This window comes from Apiospora phragmitis (assembly GCF_038363925.1).
Source record: "Apiospora phragmitis strain CBS 135458 chromosome Unknown utg000002l:1.0-5516284.0:1.0-5523493.0, whole genome shotgun sequence".
Lineage (NCBI taxonomy): Eukaryota > Fungi > Ascomycota > Sordariomycetes > Amphisphaeriales > Apiosporaceae > Apiospora > Apiospora phragmitis.
In genome coordinates, this window is record NW_027117400.1 from 2,206,956 (window position 1) to 2,233,998 (window position 27,043).

At 52.2% G+C, this 27,043-nt stretch overlaps 8 protein-coding genes across 8 annotated transcripts; 4 read left to right on the forward strand and 4 right to left on the reverse strand.

The window, feature by feature from the left end:
• Positions 1-6,447: 6,447 nt before the first annotated feature.
• Positions 6,448-8,135, reverse strand: PG994_001526 (uncharacterized protein; the record flags this gene model as incomplete). Its single annotated transcript, XM_066852935.1, has 4 exons — positions 6,448-6,952; positions 7,010-7,696; positions 7,760-7,833; positions 7,902-8,135. 4 exons carry the CDS (start codon positions 8,133-8,135, stop codon positions 6,448-6,450), a joined length of 1,500 nt encoding a protein of 499 aa, XP_066721076.1.
• Positions 8,136-8,961: 826 nt separating this feature from the next.
• Positions 8,962-9,593, reverse strand: PG994_001527 (Gim complex component GIM3-like protein; the record flags this gene model as incomplete). Its single annotated transcript, XM_066852936.1, has 4 exons — positions 8,962-9,154; positions 9,248-9,315; positions 9,386-9,517; positions 9,579-9,593. 4 exons carry the CDS (start codon positions 9,591-9,593, stop codon positions 8,962-8,964), a joined length of 408 nt encoding a protein of 135 aa, XP_066721077.1.
• Positions 9,594-10,515: 922 nt separating this feature from the next.
• Positions 10,516-12,999, forward strand: PG994_001528 (PRMT5 arginine-N-methyltransferase; the record flags this gene model as incomplete). Its single annotated transcript, XM_066852937.1, has 3 exons — positions 10,516-11,248; positions 11,338-12,767; positions 12,850-12,999. 3 exons carry the CDS (start codon positions 10,516-10,518, stop codon positions 12,997-12,999), a joined length of 2,313 nt encoding a protein of 770 aa, XP_066721078.1.
• A 513-nt stretch (positions 13,000-13,512) lies between these two features.
• PG994_001529 (small nuclear ribonucleoprotein F) lies at positions 13,513-13,995 on the reverse strand (the record flags this gene model as incomplete). Its single annotated transcript, XM_066852938.1, has 3 exons — positions 13,513-13,741; positions 13,888-13,925; positions 13,990-13,995. The coding sequence occupies 3 exons, from the start codon at positions 13,993-13,995 to the stop codon at positions 13,513-13,515; spliced, it is 273 nt and encodes a 90-aa protein (XP_066721079.1).
• Positions 13,996-14,298: 303 nt separating this feature from the next.
• On the reverse strand, positions 14,299-15,047 carry PG994_001530 (uncharacterized protein; the record flags this gene model as incomplete). The annotated part of the gene is made up of 5 exons (XM_066852939.1): positions 14,299-14,442; positions 14,517-14,639; positions 14,707-14,772; positions 14,839-14,953; positions 15,013-15,047. The coding sequence occupies 5 exons, from the start codon at positions 15,045-15,047 to the stop codon at positions 14,299-14,301; spliced, it is 483 nt and encodes a 160-aa protein (XP_066721080.1).
• A 544-nt stretch (positions 15,048-15,591) lies between these two features.
• Positions 15,592-18,086, forward strand: PG994_001531 (uncharacterized protein; the record flags this gene model as incomplete). The annotated part of the gene is made up of 4 exons (XM_066852940.1): positions 15,592-16,098; positions 16,207-16,740; positions 16,883-17,635; positions 17,826-18,086. 4 exons carry the CDS (start codon positions 15,592-15,594, stop codon positions 18,084-18,086), a joined length of 2,055 nt encoding a protein of 684 aa, XP_066721081.1.
• A 1,346-nt stretch (positions 18,087-19,432) lies between these two features.
• On the forward strand, positions 19,433-23,058 carry PG994_001532 (Glycerophosphocholine phosphodiesterase GDE1; the record flags this gene model as incomplete). The annotated part of the gene is made up of 7 exons (XM_066852941.1): positions 19,433-19,592; positions 19,657-20,556; positions 20,784-21,737; positions 21,778-21,845; positions 21,910-22,231; positions 22,333-22,844; positions 22,906-23,058. Coding segments are annotated over 7 exons (3,069 nt in total), but the record flags the coding sequence as incomplete, so codon positions are not given.
• Positions 23,059-23,916: 858 nt separating this feature from the next.
• On the forward strand, positions 23,917-26,667 carry PG994_001533 (Mitochondrial inner membrane i-AAA protease supercomplex subunit YME1; the record flags this gene model as incomplete). Its single annotated transcript, XM_066852942.1, has 7 exons — positions 23,917-24,253; positions 24,321-24,530; positions 24,603-24,934; positions 24,982-25,734; positions 25,790-25,909; positions 25,974-26,412; positions 26,585-26,667. The coding sequence occupies 7 exons, from the start codon at positions 23,917-23,919 to the stop codon at positions 26,665-26,667; spliced, it is 2,274 nt and encodes a 757-aa protein (XP_066721083.1).
• Positions 26,668-27,043: the final 376 nt, after the last annotated feature.

Below are 27,043 nucleotides of genomic sequence, written 5' to 3' on the forward strand. Positions count from 1 at the left end.
ACTGTGGGCATGGTGTGAAAGTATTTGTGCAAGCGGCCGGTATGTAGGGGAAGGATTACCCCTGCTGGGTGTCCGCTGTCGCGCCCTAGGAATGAGTTGCCAATCGTCAAGCGCCCGGGGTATTCAGACTGGGATGGACCTTGTTGTTTCGAACGCGGACCGATGAGATAGGCAAACAAGCCAACTCCCTCCGCAGTTAGATTAGTGTGGTCAACCTTCGGACAGCAGTCAAGACTGCAGTTGACCGCGAGCTACACAAGTGTCAACCAATGCGAACGATGTAATGAACACTCGGGAAGTCACCTACGGTCGACCGGTGTCTAGGCTTATGCGGCATCTGTGAGTGAGGCCGAGACTATGAGGATTTGATCGCTGGCCTTTCTCTTGCCCTTCATTTCTCTGCACGGGAATACAGAAACCTCATCGCAACAGTAGTGACTGCGGAATAAGAGCGCCAAGTGCTCATGGAATGAGGCCGGACCATTATGTCACAGGTTCGGATCTTCGATAGACCCCAAAGTGCATGTTGTCGTAGAGGACATTCCTTGGACACCGGTCAAAGTAAGGGGGGCCTGATCAGTTCAGAAATCCGTTTGTCTCGGTATCCCAGCTGAACGAGCACTTACTACGCGGCCCAATGAAGGTTCTTCGAGGATCTAACAGGAAATCTCACTTAACCTCAAAGATTGTCATCAACAATCCTCATGATAGACGTAGGAGGAACAGTACATAGATCGAGGCTTCTATGACCATAACCAGTCCCGTAACTCACAAAGTTCCGTAGAGGTACTTGTAGTCACTTACCAGGAAGCAGTCATCTCACTGGCTTCCCTCGCAACGAACATTTCCTGATAGAGGAGGGCGGGGCGGAGGGAGCGGGCAGCTTTCGAAGCGATCTTCTTTCTTTTTAGCGGTCCCATCATCCAATCGTAGAGTTGAAGGGTTATCATGGCGACATGGGTCCGGAGTGCCATCTTGGGCGACTTGCATATCTTGAGCTTATTGGGGAACCATGCCATTGGTATTGCGTCCCCAAACGGTGTTTGGGGTGCTCATTTCTTGCCGAGCTCCGAAATACGCGGGACCAGTAAAAGCCGTGTATGTACCAACGTCTCTTTTGATGGCCGTAGAGGTACTCTTCCACTCCTTGAAATCATGACGAAAACGAGCTGAGCCTGCATATTCATGTACCCGCGAGTTCCAAAAGCAGCCTGCATGTACCTCACATGATGTGCGGGCGTCAGGAAGCATTCAAGTTGGAACTGTGATCTACACCGAAAAAGTGCCTTATTTGGAGGAGACAAGGTCCCAGTGCGGCGGGTATGAAAATGGTGCGAGACACGAGAGGCCATGAGTGCATATATGCAGTGATCGGCAGCAAGGGGTGCGAGAGGGAAGAAGGGGTTTGGTCGCAAAGTTTGGTTCGGGCTCTCAAAAACGTGCATCGACACGACAGTTGCAAGTGTGTGGAAAAGAAGCTGCAGATGCGTCCGGGGTCCTTCGTAGCTGCCCGCTGCCCCCCCCCCCCCCTTGTCTATCGGAGAATTTGATGGTGCTATGTACCTACCTGCGTAATGTACCAACCATCCCCTCCTGACAAGCAACGCCTATCGTTATTAGCCTCATGTTACAAGAATGCGCTGCACGATGATGCAGGGCGAAGCGAAGCCGACCATCGTTCTCGTCACCATCGGGGTTTCCCAACAGGAACACTGCCGTCATTTGGGACAGTCATGGTTCGCTTCGTTTCGTTTCCGAGGCCTGCCGTGATACTTCAGTTTGACACGTACGTCAGGTTGCAACTAATATACAGGATTCGCCCAGGCCACCACCACCTTGCGCGCATATCTTATTGCAATAACAAGCATGATGGCTCCCGCATTTCCATCCTCATTGGCCATACTGGTATGATCCCCGAAAACATTGTCTTGCTGTTTCTCTGGTGGTCGCAACCAAGGAACTGATTGCTCATCACCACCATCCTTGGCCAAGCAGCAAGAGTGCTGTTTGCCGACCCTGGGTATGGGTCTAAATCACGATTTCATGCACAGAGTTGGAAAGCGTGGTATCGGAATGATGCATCCCCACCGGCCAATACTCGCTCATGGACCCCTCGACTTTGTAGACTCGGCAACTATATAAGACGGGGTGATACTCTACCGCCGCCGGAGCCCCTGAGTAGATCACCATGACCTTTCACTCCACCTCTTTTCTGGCTCACGGCGACACCTAATATCTTCTCCCGTCCCGTCACACGGTGCTGGGCATGCTACTGTCATCGGACAGGACTTGATATACCCTTCTGTTCCTTTATCACTTGCTACTGTCATAACAGCAGTACAACCAGTGCTCTAACAACCTCAACTGTTTGCCGCTTCCCAAAACCGCCACCATGAGTAACCCAGGAGGAGGCGGATTATACAAGTACCACTGCAGGTACTTTTACTCAGATAACTGCCCAGAAATGGCCTATATGAATGGTATAACATGTAACAAATGTCTTGTATGGCTTCCTGCGTTGCTACCTTGATTCCTAGGTTATCTTGCCCACAAAATATGGTAGCTGAAAGGACGAGACACAGAAGACGCCACGCGAGCAGCACCGTGGCAACTCTCGAGGGAGATTTCCGTACCACGGGCTGAGCATGGCATGCTCTACTACACCTTGATGGAAGTCGTCGCCGGAGGCGAGACTGGCAACGAATGGACCTTGCGGTACAAAGGCGACCCTAACCAACAACCCCAAGGAGCGCAAGTCACGACGACTACTGCCGTTCCAGACGCCACCATGGTATCCAGAGGGATCTGAAGTCTATGTGGGAAGCAAAGTGGGCGGGTGGGCTATGTGTCGTGGGCATATCATGTTTGTCGTCGTTTGTGATGTGTCACTGGTTTTCTCTTTGCCCCAATGTTGCTGCAAGGCGTTCGTTTAAGATTGTACGAACGGTCGGTCACATTCTAATTGGAAGAAGGATCAATAGGGAGCCAGACTGTCGGAACGCAAACAGGTCTGGAGGCTCTGAGCCTGTCGTTCATTTGCCGGCCAGCATTGGCTACTACAGTAATTACTACTACTATTCAGTCTAGCAGGGATACCATAAACATCACGTACTAGTGTCCACCATACCAAAGCAAGGACAGGGGTGAAGCATAAATCCAACCTGGACATCATATCACCATAAGTACCTGCGGGAACGGTTGTAGATGATGTACGTTTGTGGAGGACGGCGCCAAGCGAACGGCGATCACATGATGACTGATAACATGCCCCTGCTCACTTCATGTAATCGCGATTCGACATCATCGCAGACTGCCTGCCACCGCGTCACCAGTACGACGTTGTCAGCATACTGTACATAGCACTGCATTTAGCATCGAACAAGGAAGGTTCAGCGGCTGTCGAGCCGCCCTTGGTCAGAAGAGGGGACTCCCTTATTTTTGACAGCTGCAGTCCCAGTCCAGAACCAAAAACCCCCACTACATGGCGTACGCCCTGATTCGTTGACGATTTGGGGGGGGGGCCCAAAACGACCTGTCGTCTGAGGGAAACAATCGACCACTACTCCGTAATGTATGTATGGTTGATTTGTGTGGACTGAGGCGGGAAGAATATATTTGCCGCTGGTAGATCATCATAATTTCATAAAAGGTAAACGCTGCATACTTACACAATGTGATCGTCGGCCACATCCAGAATGCGTCGAAACCCCCTCGTTGGCAGGGTCGACTACCTGCTGGCTTGTGCGGCAGAGGCTCCAACCCCCCGACTATCTCACCTAGAGGTACAGAGCCCTGCTACATGCCACGGCTGGAGAAAACTCCGCCCACTACTCTACCACCGCGAAAAAAAAAAGTTACTACCGAACAAAGAGATCACTGCATCCAAGATGGGACCAGACCCCCGCAGTCCTGGAGGCCAGAGCCCCCCCACCAGTTGACAGTCGCTGGTCGCCAAACCCGGCGGGAGGGACGGCCGAGGGCCATCATTCTGGGGCCAGCTTATGTCTTATCGTGCCCATTGCGTTTCCGTCTGCAGCTTGAGACCCCGCAAGCCCTTGGCAGATGATGGATGACAAGGGGGAGAATACATACCCAAGCCTCCATCGGCTCCTTTCTGCGGAGGCTAAAATAACTCTCGAGATCCAGACCAGAACCAGACGTCCCTCCCGAGAGTACCTAGTTTGTTCCTCGGCTCCGAGTACCATTGATCCAACCGTTGTCCAAGCCTGCAGTGTTTCCACAGACATGGCGTCGAATGTGGAGTTCCAGATACCCACCGGCTCGCCCGACGGCCGTCGCTTCCAGAACCGTGCCGCTCCGCGGGAAGATCCGTGTTAACCTACCACCTTGCTCCCTAGTCGATCGACATCTTCTACCCACTGCTTAGGTTACAGCTTGCTTATCTGTACCTATGGCGTTGCAACCAAAAACGAAACGTGATACGGCACGCGGTTTCAACACAAGGCGCCTCGGGCCTCGCTCCCGAGCCCGGTTCCCTTTTCGCAGCCATTGCCGCCGTGGACGCTAGGCGCAGATGACACGACCATCAACGCTGGGTCCAGCCAAGACAACGCTTAGCGCTAGCTTGCGGGATTCTGGTGCAGTAGGAGATGGGAGCACCCTTCCCTACTTCCAGACCTCGAACAGCAGTGACAATAACCGGAGCACAGCAACGCCATTTGTCATCGACGAGAGTCTCTTTTTCAACCAGTTCAGTAGCAGTGCGAGCTCGCTTACTAGTAGGTACTGTGCCGACTACCAGCAACGGTATGCTGCCCTCGTCAGGCCACAGCCGACTCCTAAGAAGGCTGGGACGGCCCATACTATCTTGCCCACGCTGAGGTGGTATCTATCTTCCTCGCCAACGGGGCGCAGTTAGACAGCGTGGACCGCGAGCGGCGCTCGGGTCTGCACTGAGCCATTCCTCACTAGCACGGGGGCGTGCCCCAGATTGTCTCCGAGCAGTATGCCTGAAACAAGGAAGCTTACAGTACGTACTCCCATGCCTATGATGACGCAGGGTGGACGCCACTTCATATGGCTATAGACCGTAGCTTTGAGAACGGTGTCATGCTGTTGTTCCAGTATGGTGCTGATGTAATCACTAAAGCTGTTAATTATCTTTTCGCAGAGGGCCGGCAGAGGGATGTCGTCAAAAGAAGTCTCTTCGTCGAGTCCTTTTACATGTAAGACCAACCAAATAGATAAAACGTGTTTGGAGCTCACCAGGTAACTACTAGAACTCGCACCAGCTGTCATAATCGAGGGACCATTGATCTCAGTAAAGACAGGCGCGGGTTTCTCTTATGGCACTCATAGAGTTCGTCAGCATGTCTAGTTTACGTTGCCTTTCAACCTCCGAAAGTTGTGGCCACCTCGGTCCGTACGGTGCGGAAATATCACCACTGTTGCTTGCTTTTTCTCTCTCAACAACTTAACTGGCACAGGCTCTCCAGATGCTGGGCCAAGGCCAGGGCATTACCCCTTTTCCACATTATTTTCAAAGGTTCTCGATTCTATACGGAAATGTAATAAGATGAGTTGACCGTTTGCCGTAGGTTGAGCAGACTGCATACATCCTTACTAAAGGAGACGGCCTATACAATGTCACGATGTCACCGACTCGAAAATTTTGCGATCATGCCTATGAACCACAAGAACAAGTACTTAAAGTCCAATGATAGGGGCTGTCTACCTACTCTAAGAAGGGCCTTGCTGATTCCGCCCTGACCATCCTCGAGACCACAAACGCAACCTCACTATCTGGCTTGGGCGAGAAGTTAGTCACGAGACTACCTTTTCTATAGTGGTTCCAAGTAGGTATACACAATAACATGCTTCACATAACCAGCGTCAACACGCACACCCGTATTACGGCAAGAGGCAGCTAGTCCGTCCACATTCAGGCCAATATGCTGTCTTCAGGGGGTGCCATAGCCCAGTAGCTAAGTTTCTCCTGCTAGACAGTATACAGCGCTGTCTGAAAGGGGCGGCAGGCTCCGGTCGGTTGGTTACACCAGGAAAAGAATCACTCTTCTCCTGGATTTGATGGGACATAAAGACCCCCTCCTTTTAACAGCGGCAATTGTCAATATTACAAACGAAAACTCGTCTGTGGGATCATGGACCCAGCTTGTCCGCATACTCTGCCGTGGCGATTTATCATCATAATATATTCATTAGTAGAGACTTGCGCGAATGCAAACCCAATGTACGGCGATAAGAGCTACCTAAGCGCTATGTAACCATGAAAATGCCGATACACGCGATCCCGAGTGCTCATCCCAAACGCCCATTTCAGTATACTGCCTGTTATATGCAAACCTAGTCGTACCTCGTAAGTAGTTTCCAAGACACTCTTATACTAATTTTGTCCCTCTACCGCCCGTGGCATCGCCAACAATAACGATTCATTCAACTCTCGGGCTATGGCCCAGCCGAGTTCCCTTACATAAGCATGTTGAGAGCCAAGGCCAGCACGAAGAGACCGAAGGCGGATGATGTTACGGAGCTCTGTTTGGGGGCTGCGTTGCCAAAGCCACGGCCCTGGAAACCGAAAGTGACGTTCTGCTTGACGTTAGGGTTGTAGCAGTTGCCGCCGACGATGTCCAGGTTCTTCAAGTCGTCGACGATGTTGAAGAACATGTACTGCTTCTGGTCGATCCCCTCGAATCCTGAGGTATCATAGGGGAACAGGTCCCCGTCGTCCGTGGCGGTCGTGTTGCGAAGGAAGATGCACTGGACCTGGCCGGGATAATCCTTGACCAGAGCAGGGTAGGCCTTCATGACGTCTGAGTTGGTGGTGTCACCCATCAGGATGAACTTTCGCTGCGGGAACGTCTGGAAGATCTTGTCCAACAGAAAACGGCGGATTTGAAGTGTGGCCGAGACATCCGAAAAGTTAAGAGGTCGCGTATCGAATGATCCGAGGGGATACGTCTTGTAAATGAATCTGCACGGCAAGTTAGTTCGCCCATGCTGCCACTGAAGGCCGACAGGATACACTTACTCCATGTAATTCCTTGTCACTTGCTCAGGAGTAGTCGTGAGGTAGTGGAAGTGAAAATCCGGAATGCTCGCAGACCAGTTGGCGTAGATTTCGGGCATGTTCATCCAGGGAGTAAAAGGGCGAGCGAAGGAGTTCAGCAGTCCCTCCTTTGGCTGATAGATCTTGGTAACGCGCAGGATATCATCGATATCAGAAATGATGGTGAAACCTGTGGGAGGCACCAGGTACGCCGTCGCGTTACCAGACATCGTGCCGTTGACATACATGTTGAGGGACTGGATTGATTTCGTCTCATTTCCCGCCATCATGTGGCCGCCATTTGGTCCGGTGGTGTTCTTTAGCTTGACGAAGGTGTCAAAGTCGCCCTCAACTGTGGTCTCATATGGCAGTTTTATGACCTGGGCACCACCCTTGGCATTGATCACGCCGCCACTGGCATCGGGTTCAACGGAGACATCGTTCTCGAAATGGACAGTGACGTTCTGGTGCGGCTGCTGCACGACATAGATGGATCTGGTCACATTCCTGGCCTGGTCTTGCTGGTTCGGGGGCAGGTCTTCGATGTCGGTTCCAATCAAGAAGACATTGGCAAGATCATCGATCTTCTCCTGCGTGGCATTCGGCAGCTTATAGACGTTTCCGTGAACCCGAACGTTCCAGCCTTCGTCCGTCCAATTGGCGTAAGCGCTGCCAGCAGTTAGCGTGCTGCTTTAAAATCTAGGCTTCTCGACCAGATGGGAAAATTCCTACGGAACGTTGAGGACTTGTGTCGGCGTCGCCTCCAAGTCCTTGTCATCGATTCCGAGGGACTTCTTTACCTTGTCCTAGAACCTCACAATATTAGCATGGCCTCGAACCAGATGAAGTATAGGCGGGGCGGTATTCTACTTACGCCAGTCGGGAAATCTTGGAAGTACTGTGGGATGCCAGAGGCGACATAACTGCTAACGTCGCTCCCCAAACCGCTGACCAAGCTCTTCACATATGTGCCGGGCTCAAAGTCTCGCGGCACAACGGGTGCAGCGGTAACCATCGGATGTGGCAGCGCTTCTGGTTCGGGTGCTGGTGCGGCCAGAGCCACGGCGGCCCAGACCGACAGAGGCACCAACGTACGAGCGAAAGACATGCTGTGGCGTCCTTCGACTGGGTGGGATCTGGACTGTTGATTGCTGCAGACCCAACGTTGGTTGCAGTCTGCACACTTGCGAAAAAATGGCAATCAAACAGCCGCGAAATAATGTTGGTGAAGTCGCCGCGTCACCGGTCGGGTTTCGAGGGCTGAGAAACACAACGGGAAATTACAAAAAGGAGTAGCTAGAGCAACTGCGCTACCTTCATATATATGTAGGTATGCACAATGTGAACCCAGCAGGTGAGAAGAGACGAGAGATGTAGGGTATTTCATTGGTTTGTCGGATTTCAGATGGCTCCCAGAGTCCCAGCTCCTTAGCCAGGGCAGAGTTCAAACCTCCGTCGCTGGAATGATGTCATACCGGGCGTTCCTGAGCAACAGTTTCAAACTAGCTGACCTTGGATTGCATACAGGGTTCAGGATCCATCGCGTCTCCCCCTTCTCCCTTGTTGTCAAATTAACACGCCCATTAACACCCACACATCCGCGATGCAGCCCGTATTTCGTATCTTTATGGCGCTGTTTCATTCGTCCAGCAGTCGCAATGCTTACTTTTTGTGAGGCCTCATATTGCGTTGGCATCAACCCATCTCAGCTCGACCCGGATCTTGGCCTCTGTCATATGTAGGTAGGCATATCTTTGCAGCCTGGTCCTCCCGGCTGCCTACCACCCCTGTCCTGTGCCTTTGGCTGCGAATCCGAAGCAATCAACACTTGATCAATACAGCTAGTTGCAGGTTTTCCTTTTCCCCTCTAGTTTGGCATGTTTTATCTATTCCCAGCCGTTTGATGCATCTATCTACCGCCGGCAGAGACTCGCTCAAGTCTCAAGGTTGATGCTGCGGCCAAACCTTGCGTAAAGCTCAACCTTGAGCTGTGTCATTTCGTCTCGGATCGTGCCCATCTTGTCCTCCAAAGCTGACACGTCTTCTTCGATCTTGGAGCTGGATGTAGCAAGCATCTCCTGCGCCTGTTCTAGGGGAACGTTGAAGAACGCATCGCCGATCTTGTATCTTTGGTCATGTCGTGTGGTTAGCTATGGCGCTTTTCGAATATATGCCCGTGAATCGTAAATGTGCAACGTGACTGTGGGAGGCGCTTCTTACGGTACGAGTTCGTCATCGTTGGCCAATTCCAGTTCGGTTGTGATGTCGTCGAGTTCTTCCTTCTCCTTCTGCAAGCACCTTTCGCATCAGCATGTGGACGATGGGACACAGAAGCAATGGTCAAAAGGAGGAACGCACATTCTTGACCTTGAGCTCCTCCTCGATGTTGAGCTCTTTCTGGTGGAGCCGGCTGAACTTGTTGATCTTATCCTGGTCTTCGCGGCGCACCTCGACCTCGTCGCCAGCTGCGACCTCTTCCTCCTTAGACAACTGCAAGGGCGCGAGGCGGTCAGTAAGTATGTACAGTAAGCCGAGATAGATGGCAGCATACCATACGCCGATTCATTATGACGGTTTCGTTATGCGCCGACTTCGATCTGGGTGCTTGTGCGGGTTATGTTTCGGTAGGCCGGATAGCTTAGGTATCCAGGAAATGCAAACTCCAAAGATAGCTGCTTGCCCCGCGCTCAAAGCCGACTTTAGGTGGGGTCCGTGGGGTCATCCTTTGATAGTGATTGGCCTCTGACTGGGTTTTAAGACTTTTTTCCGTCCAAATCATGAACAAGATATCAATCACTGTATTCATTGAACACATATATGAATTGAACCATGAACAAGGCTTGTGTACAAATCGCAAGGGGGCGAGCATGCCTTCCAGCTGGACATTTGGAACATGGCAAACCTATCTTCCATAAGAGGTACACCTGATTTCAATTCCAGCAGTTACCTGTGTTGCCATGAGGACATGATAGTAAACGTTAATTTGTTACCGATGTCTTGATATGCAGTCTAAGTATAACCTAAAGCTGTTATATTTAAGACGCCTACTTGGTTAAGTATGAATGCATACCTGACAGTTACACAACGTACGTAAGTTGCTGAAGAAGAAAAAAGGATGGCGACCAGCGTTTGTCGACTTTATTTTGCCTATGAGCGGCTTATAGGTAAGAAGCTGAATATTTCTCCAAAGACAAGGTGGATCTCCACCAACAACCGCTACCTACCGTCCATCAAATGGAATTTTCACTACCTTCCTGAACTTTGGCACATCCTTAACCTCACCTTCGGACTACTCGAGTGACAGGAAGAAGTGATAAGGCATCTAGCTGGCTGATCCTTGTTATACCTCTCTAGATACCATGGACTTGTAATCTCTTTAGGTTTTGAATCTCTCCTCTCTCCCTAACCCTACACATATTTTGACCACCAAAAAATACTTTGCGACCAATCAAGCATTTCCCGCAGCCTCTTGCGCAACCCGACTCACAATGGCTCAAGAATATATGGACCAAACGAGTGAGGGATACGACGATGTTCACCCAGTATTTTACATTGGCCAACACGACTCCGCCCGGAGCGAGCCTCCGACTGACTTGCAGTATGGGCAAATTCTGAACTCGGGTTTTAGTTTCACTACCACGCCAGTAACAAACCATCACTTCCATCAGCGGATCAAGGACCTGGTTGCCAGCAGTGTTGGGGAATGGGAGAAGTCGGAGCTTCCCAGTTGCCACCCTGACCCCATCGTGCCCCCTTTGACTATAGAGGATACGGCCCTCTTCCCTGACACATACACCAGCGGTCTCGTTGCCTACTCAAGCCCCTGGATTGATCTTTGCTCCTCAAACCCAATTATCTCAAATATCTCAAGACAGGTACTCAACCTCGAGGTCAACTACGCCAACTTCTGTGGCATACGAAGCCTCATCGTCCCAGGCCCACGGAATGACGCCCTCAAGGCTGGAAGCGGTCAAGGGGTCGCCCAGTTTGGTCGCGCCATCCAGGAGGCTCTCGTAATCGGGACTCGCCTGAACTTCATCATCCATCTACCTATGTACCGTGAACCCGGCCTCGAGGAGACCATCGAAAATCTGTCCTCGGCGCTGCCTAACAAAGAACAGCCCGGAAGTGAAGAACCAGAGGAGATCGACATCTTTAGTACTTGGGACTCGTGGCATGTCATACGAACAGCTTGCACATATGATTCTAGATTGTCTGTCGGTGAGTTCTCTACAACACATTCTGTCTAGGACGCGGATGGACTCTATTTCGCCTACAGTGGTCAAGTTGCGCTACTAACATACACACAGCCGTACGAGTGCCGCGGGTTTTGCCAGAGAAGCAGGTTCAGACCAGATGGTTCTCTGAACCACTGCAGTATCTGACCTTCGGGCCTTCCTCCTTCCAACCCAACAAGAGTGGAAACCCATCTTTGAGCAAACACCATCAGGATATGATTGGTTCATACATGAAGTTGAAGCATGCGCCGTATTTCCTGCTTTGCAATGTTGGACCGGAGCTCAAGGATGGCTCGGAAACACTGCAAGACACTGCAGCCCCAGCTGAGGCCGCTTGGCCTTCCCTTTCGGAAGCCTCGCAACAACCTACAAGAACAGCACCAAAGTACTTCACGGTTAACCCTTACGCATCCTACCTGCGCCATGTCGAAAGTCAGCAGGAGCCGCTCTCCGCGCTGGAACGGTCGACTTTGTCGAACTTCCAGGACTGGTTGCAGTCACCCCTTCAGCCCCTATCCGATAACCTCGAGTCGGTGACATACGAAGTGTTCGAAGGTGACCCGGTCAAATACAACCAGTACGAGGCAGCTGTTACAGAGGCACTAACGGAATGGGCCCAACAAATCAAGCCCACCTCCTCGTCCACAGGGGCGGTTGTCATCGCAGTTGCGGGATCCGGTCGTGGGCCCCTCGTCACCCGCGCTCTGAAGGCCAGCGAGACGACCGGCGTGCCGGTCCAGGTCTGGGCCGTCGAAAAGAACCCGAACGCCTACGTCTACCTGCTGCGCCAAAACCAGCGCGAGTGGGGCGGGCGCGTGACGGTCGTCAAGACGGATATGCGCGCCTGGAAGGGACCTCTGCTGTCGGGCACTGCCGACGAGAACCCGGTCTACGGCAAAGTCGACATCCTGATCTCCGAGCTCCTGGGCTCGTACGGCGACAACGAGCTCTCGCCCGAGTGTCTGGATGGCATCCAGCACGTCCTTGCCAAGCCCCACGGCATCTCGATCCCCAAGTCATACACTGCGCACATGTCGCCCATCTCGACGCCGCGGATCCATGCCGACATCAGCCAGCGGCTGCCTATGGACCCGCATGGCTTTGAGACGCCCTGGGTCGTGCGTCTCTTCCAGCTCGACTTCGTCGCGGAGAAGGTGCCGGGCCACGCGCGGTTCCAGCAGGCATGGGAGTTTGTGCACCCGCTTCTCGAGTCTACCATGGCTATGGTCGACGCGCGGCGGTCCGGGGGTGTCGTGGGAGGCGGCGGCGGATCCATGGCCGGCGGTGTCGGCGCCAACGACCACAATTCACGGCATTGCCATCTGACGTTCGTTTGCCGGTCCCGCGGCGTGATCCACGGCCTTGCTGGCTACTTCGAGTCGGTGCTCTATGAGCCTACGGTGGCTGGCAAGACGCCGGTCGAGCTGAGTACGCTGCCGAACAACATTGACCGGAAGAGTAAGAACATGATCTCGTGGTTCCCGATTTTCTTCCCACTTAAGGTAAGCTTCATAAGCTCTCTACAACGTACATCCGAAAACTAATATATATGCAGCAACCTCTCTACTTCCCCCTGACACGGAGCTCGAGGTCAGCATGTGGCGACAGACAGACGACAAGCAGGTATGGTACGAATGGATGGTCGAAGCGTTCGCCTGGGTTGGCCCAACGCAACGGATCAAGGTCGGAGGCTCCGAGATGTGCAGTAGCCGCAAGATCGCCTGCTTGATGTAAGGGACAACGAGATTCCCCGGTACTGCTGCCACTTCCTAGGACGTAAGGATAGGAGGATCTTGAGGATGAAAATTGGGTATGAGCTTGATTTTGATCCTGGGTATGAGACATGCTATAAAACCACACAATCACCATATTTCCGTTTCTTCTTGTGAGGAGTACGTCCAGCCAAAATGCCAATGCTTGCTTCCTAGTACATGGACTGTCATGTTCTGGAAAGGACCAAGTCTTGCTTGAACACTCGCACAAGGGCATGTTATTATAATGGTGGAAACTCGTAACACCAATTCTCGAGGTACTCTCCATCAACAGCAGTCATGTGATATGTGGCCGTCCTTCTGCTTTCCTTCATTGACGCGTTTAAGCTTGCCAGCAGTAATCCAGACCATCAAGGGTAGGGCATCGTGGCCGTATCCAATGCGCTGTAGATCGTAGAACCGGATCCTCCCTCGTGGGTCCGAGCCTCGCACTTTTGTTATTGATCCGCGTGTCCTTGTCCGTCTTTCCCAGCTATCAACCCTCCATCTTCACATCGGAGCCGCCTTCCCCTTGGCCAGCGCCCTTGATCCACAACACATTGTTGCACCGGATGAGGATCTGGCCGAGATCGCTGGTGAACTTTTGGTCGATGAACTCTTGCGCACCGGTGAGCTGAATGTTCATGTAGCTGTCGATGCTGACCAGACGGCCCTTGTACTCGGTCTCGCCCCACTTGAGTCGCACGACGATGTCCTTGTTGACACTACGACATATGCATGGTTAGTTCTCGGCTCACGTAGAGTGTAAAAAATCCCTTCTGGCCTCTCCCGTCTTGCTGCGTCTTGGTCCGCGAAACGGCGTGCTGGGCGAAGAAGAAAAAACGAATGGAGGCGGTAACAGGAAACGTACAGGTCTTGCAGCATCGGCCGCGGGTTGATGGGCATGAACTATGCGCCTGGTTAGCTAGAAGCCCTCGCTACAGGTATTCGTACGGAAAGTGTCAACACTTACACTCATATTGGGCGGTTTGTTGGGCGAGAAATGGGAGATCTCGTCGTTTTGTGTTCACTTTGGCGCGCCTGGTTTGGATGGAGCTTGACACTTCTTAGGGACTTTTCGAGCTTTGGGAGCGTGGGGCTAAAAATAGGATGACTAAGGAATGGATACCCCATATAAATCATAAATGGCATTACTGGATAGATGAATGGATGCATAACTCTAAGGCAAAGAAGGGAGGGGGATTCTCATGATGCAATGCTCCTTTTCCCTTCATTATCGTGAGCTATACCTATCTCTCTTGTATTTGGAGATATGGCCCATTCAAGATCTCCGTATCTCCCAAGTCAAATCCTTGATACTGACTTCGTCGTTAGCCTTCTCGTCGTAGTCGAACCACTCTCCATCCTGTAGTTCCACCTCCTCAAATTTCGTGCCTGAATCAAGGCCGTCTGCCAACCATTGACCCTATGCATGGCATGCGTCAGTAGTCGTCGCTAACAAATTCAAGAGATGCATATTAATAAAAGGCATGAACTCACCTCGGGGTGGAATTTGGTGAACTCGAGACCACGGCAATCAAACTCGAGGATCGACTGTCGCTTGGCCGGCTCTCCCTGTTCGTATGCTTTGGGTGCTGCCTTGATTGAAGCAGACGACTCTCGCTGTAGACCATGGTTAGAAATGCGTTTTGCCTATAAGTAGGCTGGCTGAAGAGTATGTAAGACGGACCTTGCAGTTTTTGCACTTCCATACGAAGTTGGCCTCACCTCTGCTGCCGCTCATCTCATTGTTGTCCTGAGATTACGATGAGTATTAGTTCCAACGGCCTTCACCTTACTCAAAGGAGGATGCCTAACGTACAAATCGGCTTACGCCCACGTTGTTGGGATGCGTCTCTCGGCATGATGTGCACTGGACAGTGAATGTGTACCAGAATGGGCTGTCCTCAGTGTCCTTGGGCCGAAGATTGGTCACGCTACGGGTTGTAAGTATCTATTCCTATTTTGTATGCAACAGAAATCAATGATGACTTACCCCGTAAGCTCTGCTGTCAATGCAAGAGTAAACATCGCGAATGATACTTCTGGTTCGTTAAGATCGAGGTATGCGGAGAGCGATGTAAAGATGCTGGAGAATTGTACAATGAAGCATTAGCCACGGAATAGCCCCGTAGAAACCATTTTAACATTCATGTACCTGTGTAACCAATCTACAGCTCACAAACCTGGCGCCCAGCTCAGATCAGCCTATCGGGCTGACTTTCTCAATATCTACCTTAAACAGTGATTTCTGTAGACGGTATTACTTAGGCAGGTATTGATCAAACATCAAAGCATCAATTGTTGATTTGGCTGTTCAGGTGTTCAAATACTCCTCGTGCTTACTTGCCGTATCCACTTGGGTTCCTTAGTGGCCCTGTCGAGAGTGCACTGACTTCGCTACCCCCGACCAGCTTCAATTGACGAGACCGAAATCGAGGGACTTATCAACGATTTCAACACCCCCGACTTGCTGTCGCCCGCCGACCATGACTTGAACATGCACGCTCTCTGGTCCCGGGCAGCCCAAGCCCAGTCATCCTGTCGCTGTAGGGGCTGCCTCCACACTGCTACCATGATAACCCGAAGAGCGACGACTGCTGCATCTCGGCGAAGAGTGACAGCCGCGGATATCTTTACAGCATGCTACACGACTATACTAGGCACCGCAGCCGTGCTCGACGCCCACAGGAAGGGAAACAGGCAGAAGGACCTCGACGAAAAACTAGATAAGGCTCGTGCTGCGTTGAGCAATCTTGCTATTCAAGAGGCCCCGGACCGGAACGAAGCACCTGCTCGCGAATCCTCAAGCGACCACCCAGCTTCCTCCGAGACACCAATTGGGACTTCACAATGGGGGAACGGTATGCTGTCGACGAGTACTACGGCGCTCCTTAGCGAATTGGGTAACTTGGCCGCCAGCACGTATCGAAGCACCGCGCGCTCATGGCGTCAGCACCAAGTAGACTGGGCTGCAGTCGAAGCAGCAATCTTACTGGAAGAACAAGACCCAGGCCTCGAAATCCAAGAACCCAATTCCGAAGCACATATGGGAAGAACTACCCATACGATAGAGACTTTGGTCACACGATTGCTTTGGCATTGCCAGAAAAACAAGAACAAAAATTCCAACAACACACGCTCAACCGAGGGCCAGAATCAGGGAAGTATACTAGAAGAAGTATAAAAGATCAGGGCCGGCCCTTACCACCCAAGCTACGTAAATCCCCGTTCCGACCCGGAATGGGCTTCTGAGGAGCGCGTGCTCCTGAGCGATTCCTTCCGAAGTGCATTCAATAAAGCTGGCGACGTCACAGAAGTTGTGGGAAAGATATGCCACAACTTGTTGGTGTCAAGCCCGCCGCCCAACATTCACAATTACAATGTACTGATTGCCGGCTTCAATCGCATCCAGCGTCCAGATCTGGCGCAACCCGTGGTCGATTCTTACTTGGCCGATACCAGATGGCCCGCAACTCAACAGACGATTGTATGCTTGCTGAATCATGCAGTGGCTACCAACGATATCGAGCAGTTCCGCAATGTTGTGCGTCGCATGCGAGGGGTGGCCGAGGATGGCTTGCATTTCCGAATTGTGAGCAAGAACGCCATCGTCAACTCGGAGGGCCTCTTATGGGCCGAGACCAACTGCGCATCCCGTAAACATGCTTGGGTTGAGCGGGCCAAGCGCGGCAACGATGTTTTCGACACCCTCATTCGGGGGGTGGCTTCATTTCGGCAAAGTTGACACTGCCTGCATGTCTTTCGTGGCCTGTCTCCGTGAGGGTCGTTTCATATCCGTTGAGACGATCGAAGATCTCCTTTCTGAATGTCTTTCTTCCTTGGAGCAAGGAAGTGCCCGGCAGCTACTCAAGGGGCTTGCCAAGAACTTTGAGAACTTCAAAGCTCTGGTGGAACTCATCTATACCAACTCACCAACAGAGATGGCCCGTTCAATATTCGAGATGTTCTACTCATTGTTCGATCTTTCCGGCCTACCATACACACGTATCGCCGGTGGTGTAAAGAAGTCGCTCAGGATGATTTTACGCAAGTTTAAGTCTCTCCAGATAGTCACACGAGCCCAGATCGAGCTCGATGGAATTGAGGACGCCTCTAGCGAAGTCATGGGATCGCTCGGCACTGGTAGTCCATACAATCAGCGGGTGTCTCGTGCGCTGGAAACGCTTGCTGAGAAGCCGCATGACAGTCAGACAGACATCATGCCGGCAGAGGGTTTAGGCGGCATTCTGGGGCTGGCAGCACTTGCACGGCGGTGCCAGTCGTTAGAAGAGAAGACATTGCGGATCGAGGCACATGCCAAAGTTTCGATTATATATGCTATCACTGGGGTCCATTGCGATACCCGATCTCGCCTGCCACCGGTCGACTGGCAACACCGCCAGCGGCACGAACGGTATCCGGCTGTCTTCCACGCTGTTCGGAGTATCAGCACGAAAGACTTGTTGCCAGGAAAAAATAATCTGCGGCGTCAATTCTTGCGCGGTCTGCCTAATCGGAAACTAGCGAAGCAGTTCAAAGACTTGGCCTGGTGGCAGAACTTGGAATTTGGCACACTCATGAGCTTGTACCAAGACGGCCCAAATGCATCTAAACGAGTACGAACTCGGCAGGAACAAACATCACCAGGAATTTATAGAATCGAAAGAAAGCTCGAGAATGCGAAGGACGGAACTAGAGCCATTCTATTTTTCTTTCTTGGATATGGGGGATCAGCGCTATTTCAGGAAAGCATACCCTAATTGGTATGAGATGCCCATTGCCATGCTTTACCAACATCACCACCAGAATATAGAGCGTCTTCGAACTTCGCCAAGGAAGTTAGAGGAGGAAGAAGCCAACGTGACTGTGACCGGCTCTTCAATGGTGGCACCGGCACTCGCCCCAATACCCGAACAGTTCCCATTTGCATCAGGGGGTTTGGCCGTGCATGAGCCCACCGCTCTATCTTTGCATGCTGCGGGACCGTCGCCAATAATGATTTCTCCCGAACGACAACTGCAGTCACACGAGCGGTCCCAGTATCATGCGGCAGCCGGCATGGGTTGAGATTGCATTTATCATTGGTGTTGTACATAGTGGGCATGGGCAACCACGTCTGTAAATACTTCATAGATGCTGTATACTTGTACTCGGGTGTCTGATTCTGTCACTCCCGTCGACCATAACTATTCCACATTTAAAAGGCATCATGGTTGGTGCTAACTCCTACCGCCAGCTATTTCGTCGATAGCAAGTTATCCCGCCGTAGCCGGAGCCGACTGCTCTAGATTACGTGAACCATTGGGTTTGGGGCTTACGCTAGCCTGGTGAATGGTGCCAACTAGTTCAGCAGAAAGGAAAAAGGGGAAGCTGGGGTATTACTTGGCAACAGCGGAATGAAGCACGGGGTGGCGGCGCGGCCTACCGCGTGACCCTGCCTACAAGATGAAATGAAACCTGACTGTGGGATCTGGCTTGCTGGCTTCAAGAGTCGGTGAGACACTGGACACATGACGGGGTTACGTACGACGGCGAGTCTGACGAAACTGTGGGTGGGTAGGTAGGTAGGAGGTGGAACGGAATCATACAAAACGGACAAAACGGACAAAACTGGAGTTTAAAGGGAAATTTTTCGATGGATTACGAAGTATGTACGACTACATACCTCCCACTGGACATGGTGCTGGGGCACTTAATTGTAGGTTACATATCTCCGAAATGGGGGGAACAGATTCTTCGCAACTAGGTCGTGGATTTCGTCATTGGCATGACTCCTGCTGGCGAAAAAAAGAAGAAATTTACAACCAAAGTGCCTAGAACTTGCAAGACTTGGCGGCAAGACAAGCAAGAGGATCCCGAAATAGACTTACGGGGCGCCACGGGTGATGGACCGATAGGTGAGGGGCAGTCCTCAATCCAATAACCAGCTGCACGGGCTCACGCCGGGGACCCTTACTGGACGAATCCAACTGCGTATTGAACCTACCTACCAACCTACCAGTCATTAATGAGCTCCCTGCCAAGGTTCACCTTACACATACATATCTTTGATGATACCACTACCAACTGTGAAATCGCTTCCAGTTTTTGTCTTCATTCTTTCCCACTGCCCCCCCCTGAGCACCAATGGCGATAGCCTTGCTGTCTATTTCAACGACCACCTCATTCAAGCCCGCCGGCCTTTCATAACATCATCTCCTGGCCGTGGAGCCGACACCTCCGGTAAGAGAAGAACAGCCAAATGCTGTGCAGCTTAGCTTGCAACTTCTACTCCCGGCTGACTGATTCCAGACCCATACCCTTCTTCCTAGATTCGGCATACAGAGACGTATCTCCAACAACATCCTTACCGCAATACTTATCGGCCGCGACGACATTCATTCAAGCACATTTCATACCCTCCTCGGCCGTAGTCGAACTTGCACTTAACCATACGACATGAAGTTTGGCAGAAATCTCCCGAGGAACCAAGTCCCCGAGTGGGCGGCTTCCTACATCAATTACAAGGGCCTCAAGAAGCTGATCAAGGCGGCTGCTGCCACGGCGACGGCGGGGAAAACGCAGATCTAGCAGGTGGGCAATAACCCTGTTCGGGCGTTTACCCGGAGGCCGCTTGGACAACCTAACCCTTCCCCAGAATTCTTCTTCGCCCTGGACCGCAACCTCGAGGATGTCGACGAGTTCTACAACAAGAAGTTCGCCGAAGCCCACCGTCGCGTGAAGCTTCTGCAAGACCGATATGGCAGGGGCCCCGAAGTCATTGCCGACCTGGACGATGACGAGGTCGAAGAGCTGATGGGGGCTCTTCTTGAGCTGCGAAATCAGCTGAGAAACCTCCAGTTCTTTGGCGACATCAATCGCAGGGGTTTCGTCAAGATCACGAAAAAGTTGGACAAGAAGATCCCGACCAACACTACCACTCAGCATCGCTACATCACCACCAAAGTGGATCCGAAGCCATTCGCAAAGGATCACACTGCCGTTCGACTTGTCAACGAAATCAACAAGTGGCTTTCCGTCTTGGGCGACTCGCAAAATCTTGACGACAGTGCATCGGAGAGATCTGCGCGCTCGGCGCGATCCCTTGGCAGAGCATCTGTCAAGGCCATGCTAAACATACCCCAGGCTGTTCTTGAGATGGTCGATCAGGCTATAAGATCGGACGATGTTGCCGGTTTGCAGAAGTGTTTAACCGACGCTAATTTGGTTAACTCGGAGCCCGCCTCTCAGGCGATGCTACTCAACAACTTGCAGCGTTCCATCTCATCTCGCTCGAAAGCTTGTATTGCATACTTGCTGCAGCAAGTCAAATTCTTAGAGGAAGTCGATGATTTGAACGAGCGCAACTGCATCCACCGCCTTGTCATCCAGATTGGCCGCAGTAAGTCAGCGGATGCTGGCGATACTGACTCCAACACCGTCTCGTTCCTGTTGGTTCTCACTTCAATAGTCACTACGCAACTCCTGCGGGTCGCCCAGAGAACGGGATCAAAGAGAACCTATTGGGCAAGGATGATGAAGCTGTACAGATTCTTATGTATGTCCTCGACTGCTTGCAACCCGAGCAACGTCAGGCTCTTGCGAAGAGAGACTCATTAGGCCGCTTGCCATTGCATTATGCGGCACAGTTTGGGTTCGTGGTGCTCTGTCAAATCATCATGTCCAAGATGCAAGGATGGGGCCAATTTGATGTCGAGAATGGCATCGACGCCCCCCGAATGGCAAGATAAGGAGGCAATGCGCCGCTTCATCTTGCTGTAATAGGTGGTCATCCTCTCACAACCAAGGCCTTGCTCGAGGGAGAAAATTGGCGTGGAGGTAGCACGCCTGCCTTGCGCTCTCGTGGCGATGTTTCCAAGTCAAGCGTTGTTCTCGCCATAGCGGTGAAATCCAACTTCACGAACATCGTAAAGATGCTTGTCGAAGCTGGAGTGGACATTAACTGGCAAGACGAGACGGGAGAAACTGCCATGCATATCGCTGCTAGGTTCGGCCATGTCGATATCGTCAAAATCCTTCTAGACGGTACAGATGAGCAGAGAGTCAACCTGGAACTCGCTGAGAAGTCCTTTGCCTGGACACCCTTGCATATTGCGGCTGTTGACGGGCACCTACCTGTGGCCCAGCTTTTGGTGGAAGCCGGAGCTGAGGTGAACAAGATGGACTCCTTCGGTTGGACTGCCAAAGAACACGCTGCCCTTCGTGGCCATATGCCAATTGCTGACCTGCTCTTGGCGAACATGGACCCTGAGATGTTGGGAAGCGGGCCTGATGACCCGGAGCCTCCTTCCAAGAATGGCACCTCACCCCCAGAAACGTCGTCACTGGATGATCGGCGCTCGAATGGTAGCACTCGCACTGCAGAGCCTGTCAAATCTTTCGGTCATCGTTACCTGAAAGATTCCAGCTTGGTTCTGGTCAGTCTAGGCTCTATGGACATACGCAAGAACACGGAAGGCGTCAAATTAGATCGCGTGCCCTTGGCAGAGGCTCACAACAACCAACTGGACACTGCCCTCTCGGTCGTGATCTCGGCACAGGGCGCCACTGGTGATCCTACAATCATCGACCTTCCGGTCCACGACAATATCTCAACAGAACCCATTTTGTTCCACACGCAGAGCATTTCTAAAGTAAAGATCATGTTCGACATTGTGCCCACATACTCTGGAAACGAGAAGCATAAAGTTGGACGAGGGAGTCGCTCTGCTCTCCTCTGTACGCCCGACTCTAGGCAGCAACCGAATGAGTCTCCAAGGCGATGTTTGCGTACCAATTATGGCGGCAAACTTGGAGGTTATTGGAACCGTCAACTTCAACTTCTTGGTCATCACACCCTTCTCGCATCCAAATATGGAAGTCAATTCCCAGCAAACGTATTGGGAAAAAGATGTCATCAACTATGGTTTTCGGCCACCGAGGCCTTGGAAAGAATGTCACCACCAACAAGTCGTTGCAGCTTGGAGAGAACACCATTCCCTCCTTCATCGCCGCAGCCAACCTCGGAGCCAACTACGTCGAGTTTGACGTACAGCTGACCAAGGATCATGTGCCAGTCATTTACCACGACTTCTTAGTCAGCGAGACTGGCATAGACGCACCCGTACACACCTTGACGTTGGAACAATTCTTACATATCAACCCGGAAGCCAAACCTCGCCGAGATGGGCCCGAGGCAGCCAAGAAGACCATGGTCGAGAGGAAGATTCGCAGTAATTCGCCTGGGCCACGCCAACGATCTCTTCCATGGGCTTCGCTGGTGACGGTAATGGCGAACTTGATGAGCGCATGAAACACACTCGCGATTTCAAAGAAAAGGGCTACAAAGCCAATTCGCGAGGCAACTTCATCCAGGCACCCTTTGCCACGCTGGAGGACCTCTTCCGAGAGCTCCCGGAGAGTGTCGGGTTCAACATCGAGTTGAAGTACCCCATGCTCCATGAAAGCGAGGAGCACGAAATGGACATCTACGCCGTGGAACTCAACTCCTTCTGCGACACGGTCCTCGCCAAGGTCTACGATTTGGCCAAAACCCGCAATCTCATCTTCAGCAGTTTCAACCCCGACATCTGCCTGTGCCTCAGCTTCAAGCAGCCAAGTATACCTATTATGTTCTTGACGGATGCTGGCTGTTCACCTGTGGGCGATATTCGCGCAAGCAGTCTGCAGGAGGCCGTGCGGTTTGCCAGCCGCTGGAACTTGCTAGGTATTGTTAGTGTTTCGCGGCCGTTCGTCAACAGCCCACGACTGGTACGAGTGGTCAAGCAGAGCGGGTTGGTGTGCGTCAGCTACGGAGCTCAGAACAACGATCCCGTCCTAGTCCAGGTAAGCTCATTCACTAATCACGACTTACAAGATGTCCTTTACTAACAGGATTCTGGTTTAGCGACAAGTCAAGGAGGGTATCGATGCGGTCATTGTTGACAACGTGCTGGCTATTCGCAAGGGTCTCACTAAGGAGGACGCTGCTAAGAGCGCACAGATTATGATAGACAGCACTGCGGTGTTGAAGAACGCTGTAGCGGAAGTAGCGGGATAGGGGGCGCCGGTAGTGCCCCCTATTGCAGCACAGCCGACGGTATTAGAAATGGATACACATAGATAGGTACATATATACATCTAGTATTTGTTATTTGGTAGTAGCTTTGTAGCTACTACTGAAGTTTGCTCGCAGACACCTGCCCAACGAGTACCGTTACTAGAAGACGTGAACTGTTATCCCCTTGCACGCTAAAGCAAGCCCTAACCCCATGGGATCGTGTACTGTACAATCTGAGTTGGTTGAGTGCTACCGATCAATATATGTATGTTATACCCGGTATTCAAAAACTCTATTGGGTGAATCGATAATATACAGACCAGTCAATTTTTCGAGACGGCAACCTAGGTACTTCAATTCCAGTGAGTTACTGGGAAAACGGCGTGGCTCGAATTGGCTTAGTGCAGATTATGTAACTTCCAAGTCCTTCTAGTCGGTGCTTTGCCTTTCACCAACCCGAGCCGGATCGCTGCATCATTTCCAAAGTTCCATCCTGAGGTCACCCGACAGTCAGTTGAAGTCTTCGTAGGTGCTGGGGGGAAACAATGTTGCCTTCTCACTCAACATTTCCATACGAGTATCTCGATAGTCTACACAATTGGGAGCGACTGCGATCCCCATCGCCCGCAGCAGCAGCCGCAGCAGCAGCAGCTCGCTTCGCTTTGACCAGATCCCCAATTCGACTACTTTTCATCTTCTACCGTTTCTGCCTTTCAAACCCATCACTTTTATCGATTTTTTTTGAGACAGTCGTACTAGAAGCCATCCGGCCTCGGGTCGCCCACGCCGTGCATTATGGCGTTCCAAGCGCCAGCGCTTCCGAGCATCGCTGCGGCGACGACGGAGCTTTGGCCCTCGATGGCTACAACTCTCCTCATGCCTTTCCGAGCGCCGTCGTCGCCCCTCCACCAGGTGCGGTCCAAGGCTAAGTCGAATCGTTCGATCACCGCAACTCGGTCGCATACCACCTCGGCCGTGCAACCCACCAAGTTCGAGCTGCCTGACTTCCTCCGCGACCCTCGAGTCGAGTCCGCTCTTGTCCGCGTCGCGCCCGCCCCACGATGCATTCCATCAGTCCTGAACATCCATAACTCCATCGCCGGCATGGCTGGTGGGGCTCTTCTCGCATCGAACCCGGTTACGCGCCGATTATACTCTCAGAGTCTCGTCGGCCGTTCTTTTCTACTACGTCATGGTCACGCGCATCGGTTTTCTCCAGCCCGCTAGTCAGCATCGCTACTGCACAACGGCGCTCAATTCAGACCGGAGGCTTGTCAGGAATCTTCTTGCCCATATGGAACAGACTGCAAACAGGAACCCGACAAGTGCCACCGCCCAAAATGCCTTCTACCAGGCCTTGTTGAAGGCGAGCATGCCTGCAATCATCGTTGAAAGATACCGCTCCGGACGATTTGCCTCCAATGCCGCTGCCGATGAAGCCTACGACAAGGCTTTGTCGCTGCTGAGCCCGGGTGGCGCTTAAGTCAACGAGAACGTCGAGGACAAGCTTCCCGCGGACCTGACGCCTACGCAACTACAAGCAGTCAAGCAGGCACTTGCCGCTCGATCTCGTGGTGGGAACCTGGCCGTGAACAAGACTACATCGGGCACCGGTGCAAAGGACGGCCCTCTGCATGTGGTTGTCGATGAAAGTTTCGGAAGCACCTTTTTCAGATGGTTCAAATTCGTTCTATGGTTCTGCCTTATCACCTACCTTAGTCTGGTTGTTATTACTATGCTGGTTGAGAGTTTGAGTGTGTTCAAGCGAGGAGCCGGCAGCGCCAAGGTTGATAGTGAGGCCAAGGCTGAGAACCAGAAGACCAAGTTTTCTGACGTTCACGGCTGCGACGACGCCAAGGAAGAGCTACAGGAAATGGTCGAATTTCTGCGCAACCCGGACAAATTTTCTGCTCTCGGTGGCAGCTCCCCAGGGGTGTTCTTCTGGTCGGCCCTCCTGGAACTGGTAAGACACTCTTGGCACGAGCTGTCGCGGGTGAGGCTGGAGTTCCTTTCTTCTACATGTCTGGCAGTGAATTCGACGAGGTCTACGTTGGTGTTGGTGCTAAAAGGGTTCGAGAACTCTTTGCCGCTGCCAAGTCAAAATCCCCGTCTATTGTCTTCATTGACGAGCTCGATGCCATAGGTGGCAGGCGTAACGCTCGAGATGCCACCTACGTCAAGCAAACGCTCAATCAGCTCCTTACCGAGCTCGACGGCTTTGATCAGAACAGCGGTGTGATTATCATGGCGGCTACCAATTTTCCCCAATCCCTGGACAAGGCCTTGACACGCCCCGGTCGTTTCGATCGTCATGTCAACGTGGAACTGCCTGATGTTCGTGGCCGCCTTGCCATTCTTCAACACCACGCCAAGCGGGTCAAGGCTGCCAAGGATGTTGATCTGAAGGCTATTGCGATGACTACAGGTGGTCTTTCGGGAGCTGAACTTGAAAATATTGTCAACCAGGCAGCCGTGCATGCGAGCCGGGCCAAGGCTTCATTTGTCTCCATCAAGGACTTTGATTGGGCCAAGGACAGAGTCATCATGGGAGCTGAGCGCAAGACCATGGTCATTACCCCCGAGGAGAAGAGGATGACGGCCTACCACGAGGCTGGCCACGCTTTACTCATGCTATGGAATGGAGAGGCAAAGAGCGCAGCCAACTCTCTCTACAAGGTCACTGTCCTGGCCCGTGGTCCTTCGCTTGGACACACCGCGTTTCTTCCCCCAGATGGACAAGTACTCTTTCTCGGTGCAGAACTACCGTTCCCAGATCGATGTTGCCCTTGGCGGCAAGCTGGCCGAGGAAATTGTCTATGGCGTGGACAACGTGAGCAGTGGTGCTTCTAGCGTAAGTTGATGCACCGGAAGTCGGGAAGATGGCATCATACAGTCTACTAACAATACATGTGCAGGATATCCAAAACGCAACGCATACTGCTTTCACCATGGTCGCAGCTTTGGGTATGTCATCCAAATTAGGACACATGGATTACGCCAGCAGGTACGAGAACCTCAGCAGCGAAACCAAGGCCCAGATCGAGGCCGAGGTTCAACGCATCCTGAACGAGTCGTACGAGCGCTGCAGGAAGCTCCTAATGGAGCGTCGCAAGGAGCTTGACCTCCTCGCACAAGCTCTCGTCGACTATGAGACGCTTGACAAGTCCGAAGTCGAGAAGGTGATCCGGGGAGAGAAGCTTCCGGATCAGTATGACGGTGCCCACGGGGCCCATGGTTGTTCCGGCACCGGAAAAGACGCCAGCCCCAGGTCTACCGTCTCCCGGTGGTGGCAGTGGTGGTCAGTCGCCGCCGCCGCCTCCAGCTCCACCAGCTCCTGGAGGTTTTCCTTCCTGAGTGACTGGCTAATCCAGGCCAGTCATGAAAGAAGGAAAGAAAAAAAAACAGGGGGGAATGATTGGTTGGACCGATGGGGTTTCGGAAAGACTTGTAAATGTGAGCCTTTCCTCACGGCTAAAGAGCATGGAGTAATGGGACACAGTGTTTTAGATTGCGCTGCGGTGGTTAGGCGATGTACGCTCCATACAGGACAGCCCCTGCCCCGATGAGGAGTCCGGAGATAGTGCCTCTGAGCACTTGCACCCTGATTGATTCGGGGATTGGGAAGCTCGTTCCAAGCAGCGTTCGGTTACGAATGATGTGATGTCAGCGATTCGAAAAAGCATATGTTGCTTCGCCACGGAGCTGGATTTCTACAGCATGATGGGCGAACAATAACCATCGGGTAAATGACGAAAACGGTCATTCATGTCCACAGACGGACCGACCTCATAAGCGACGCACCAACCCCCAAGGGGATATCTTGGAACGTTTTTGGCATTCAGTGTAAAGGTAGTTTTCTTTTATGTTGTATTGGGTTGTGCAAAACAAAACAATATATCCCTCGCCTCCGCAATATGTACGTTTATGTCAGCAATTCCGCCCCTTCGAGTGATACAGAAATTGAGTGAGGGTCCCTCCCATTGAC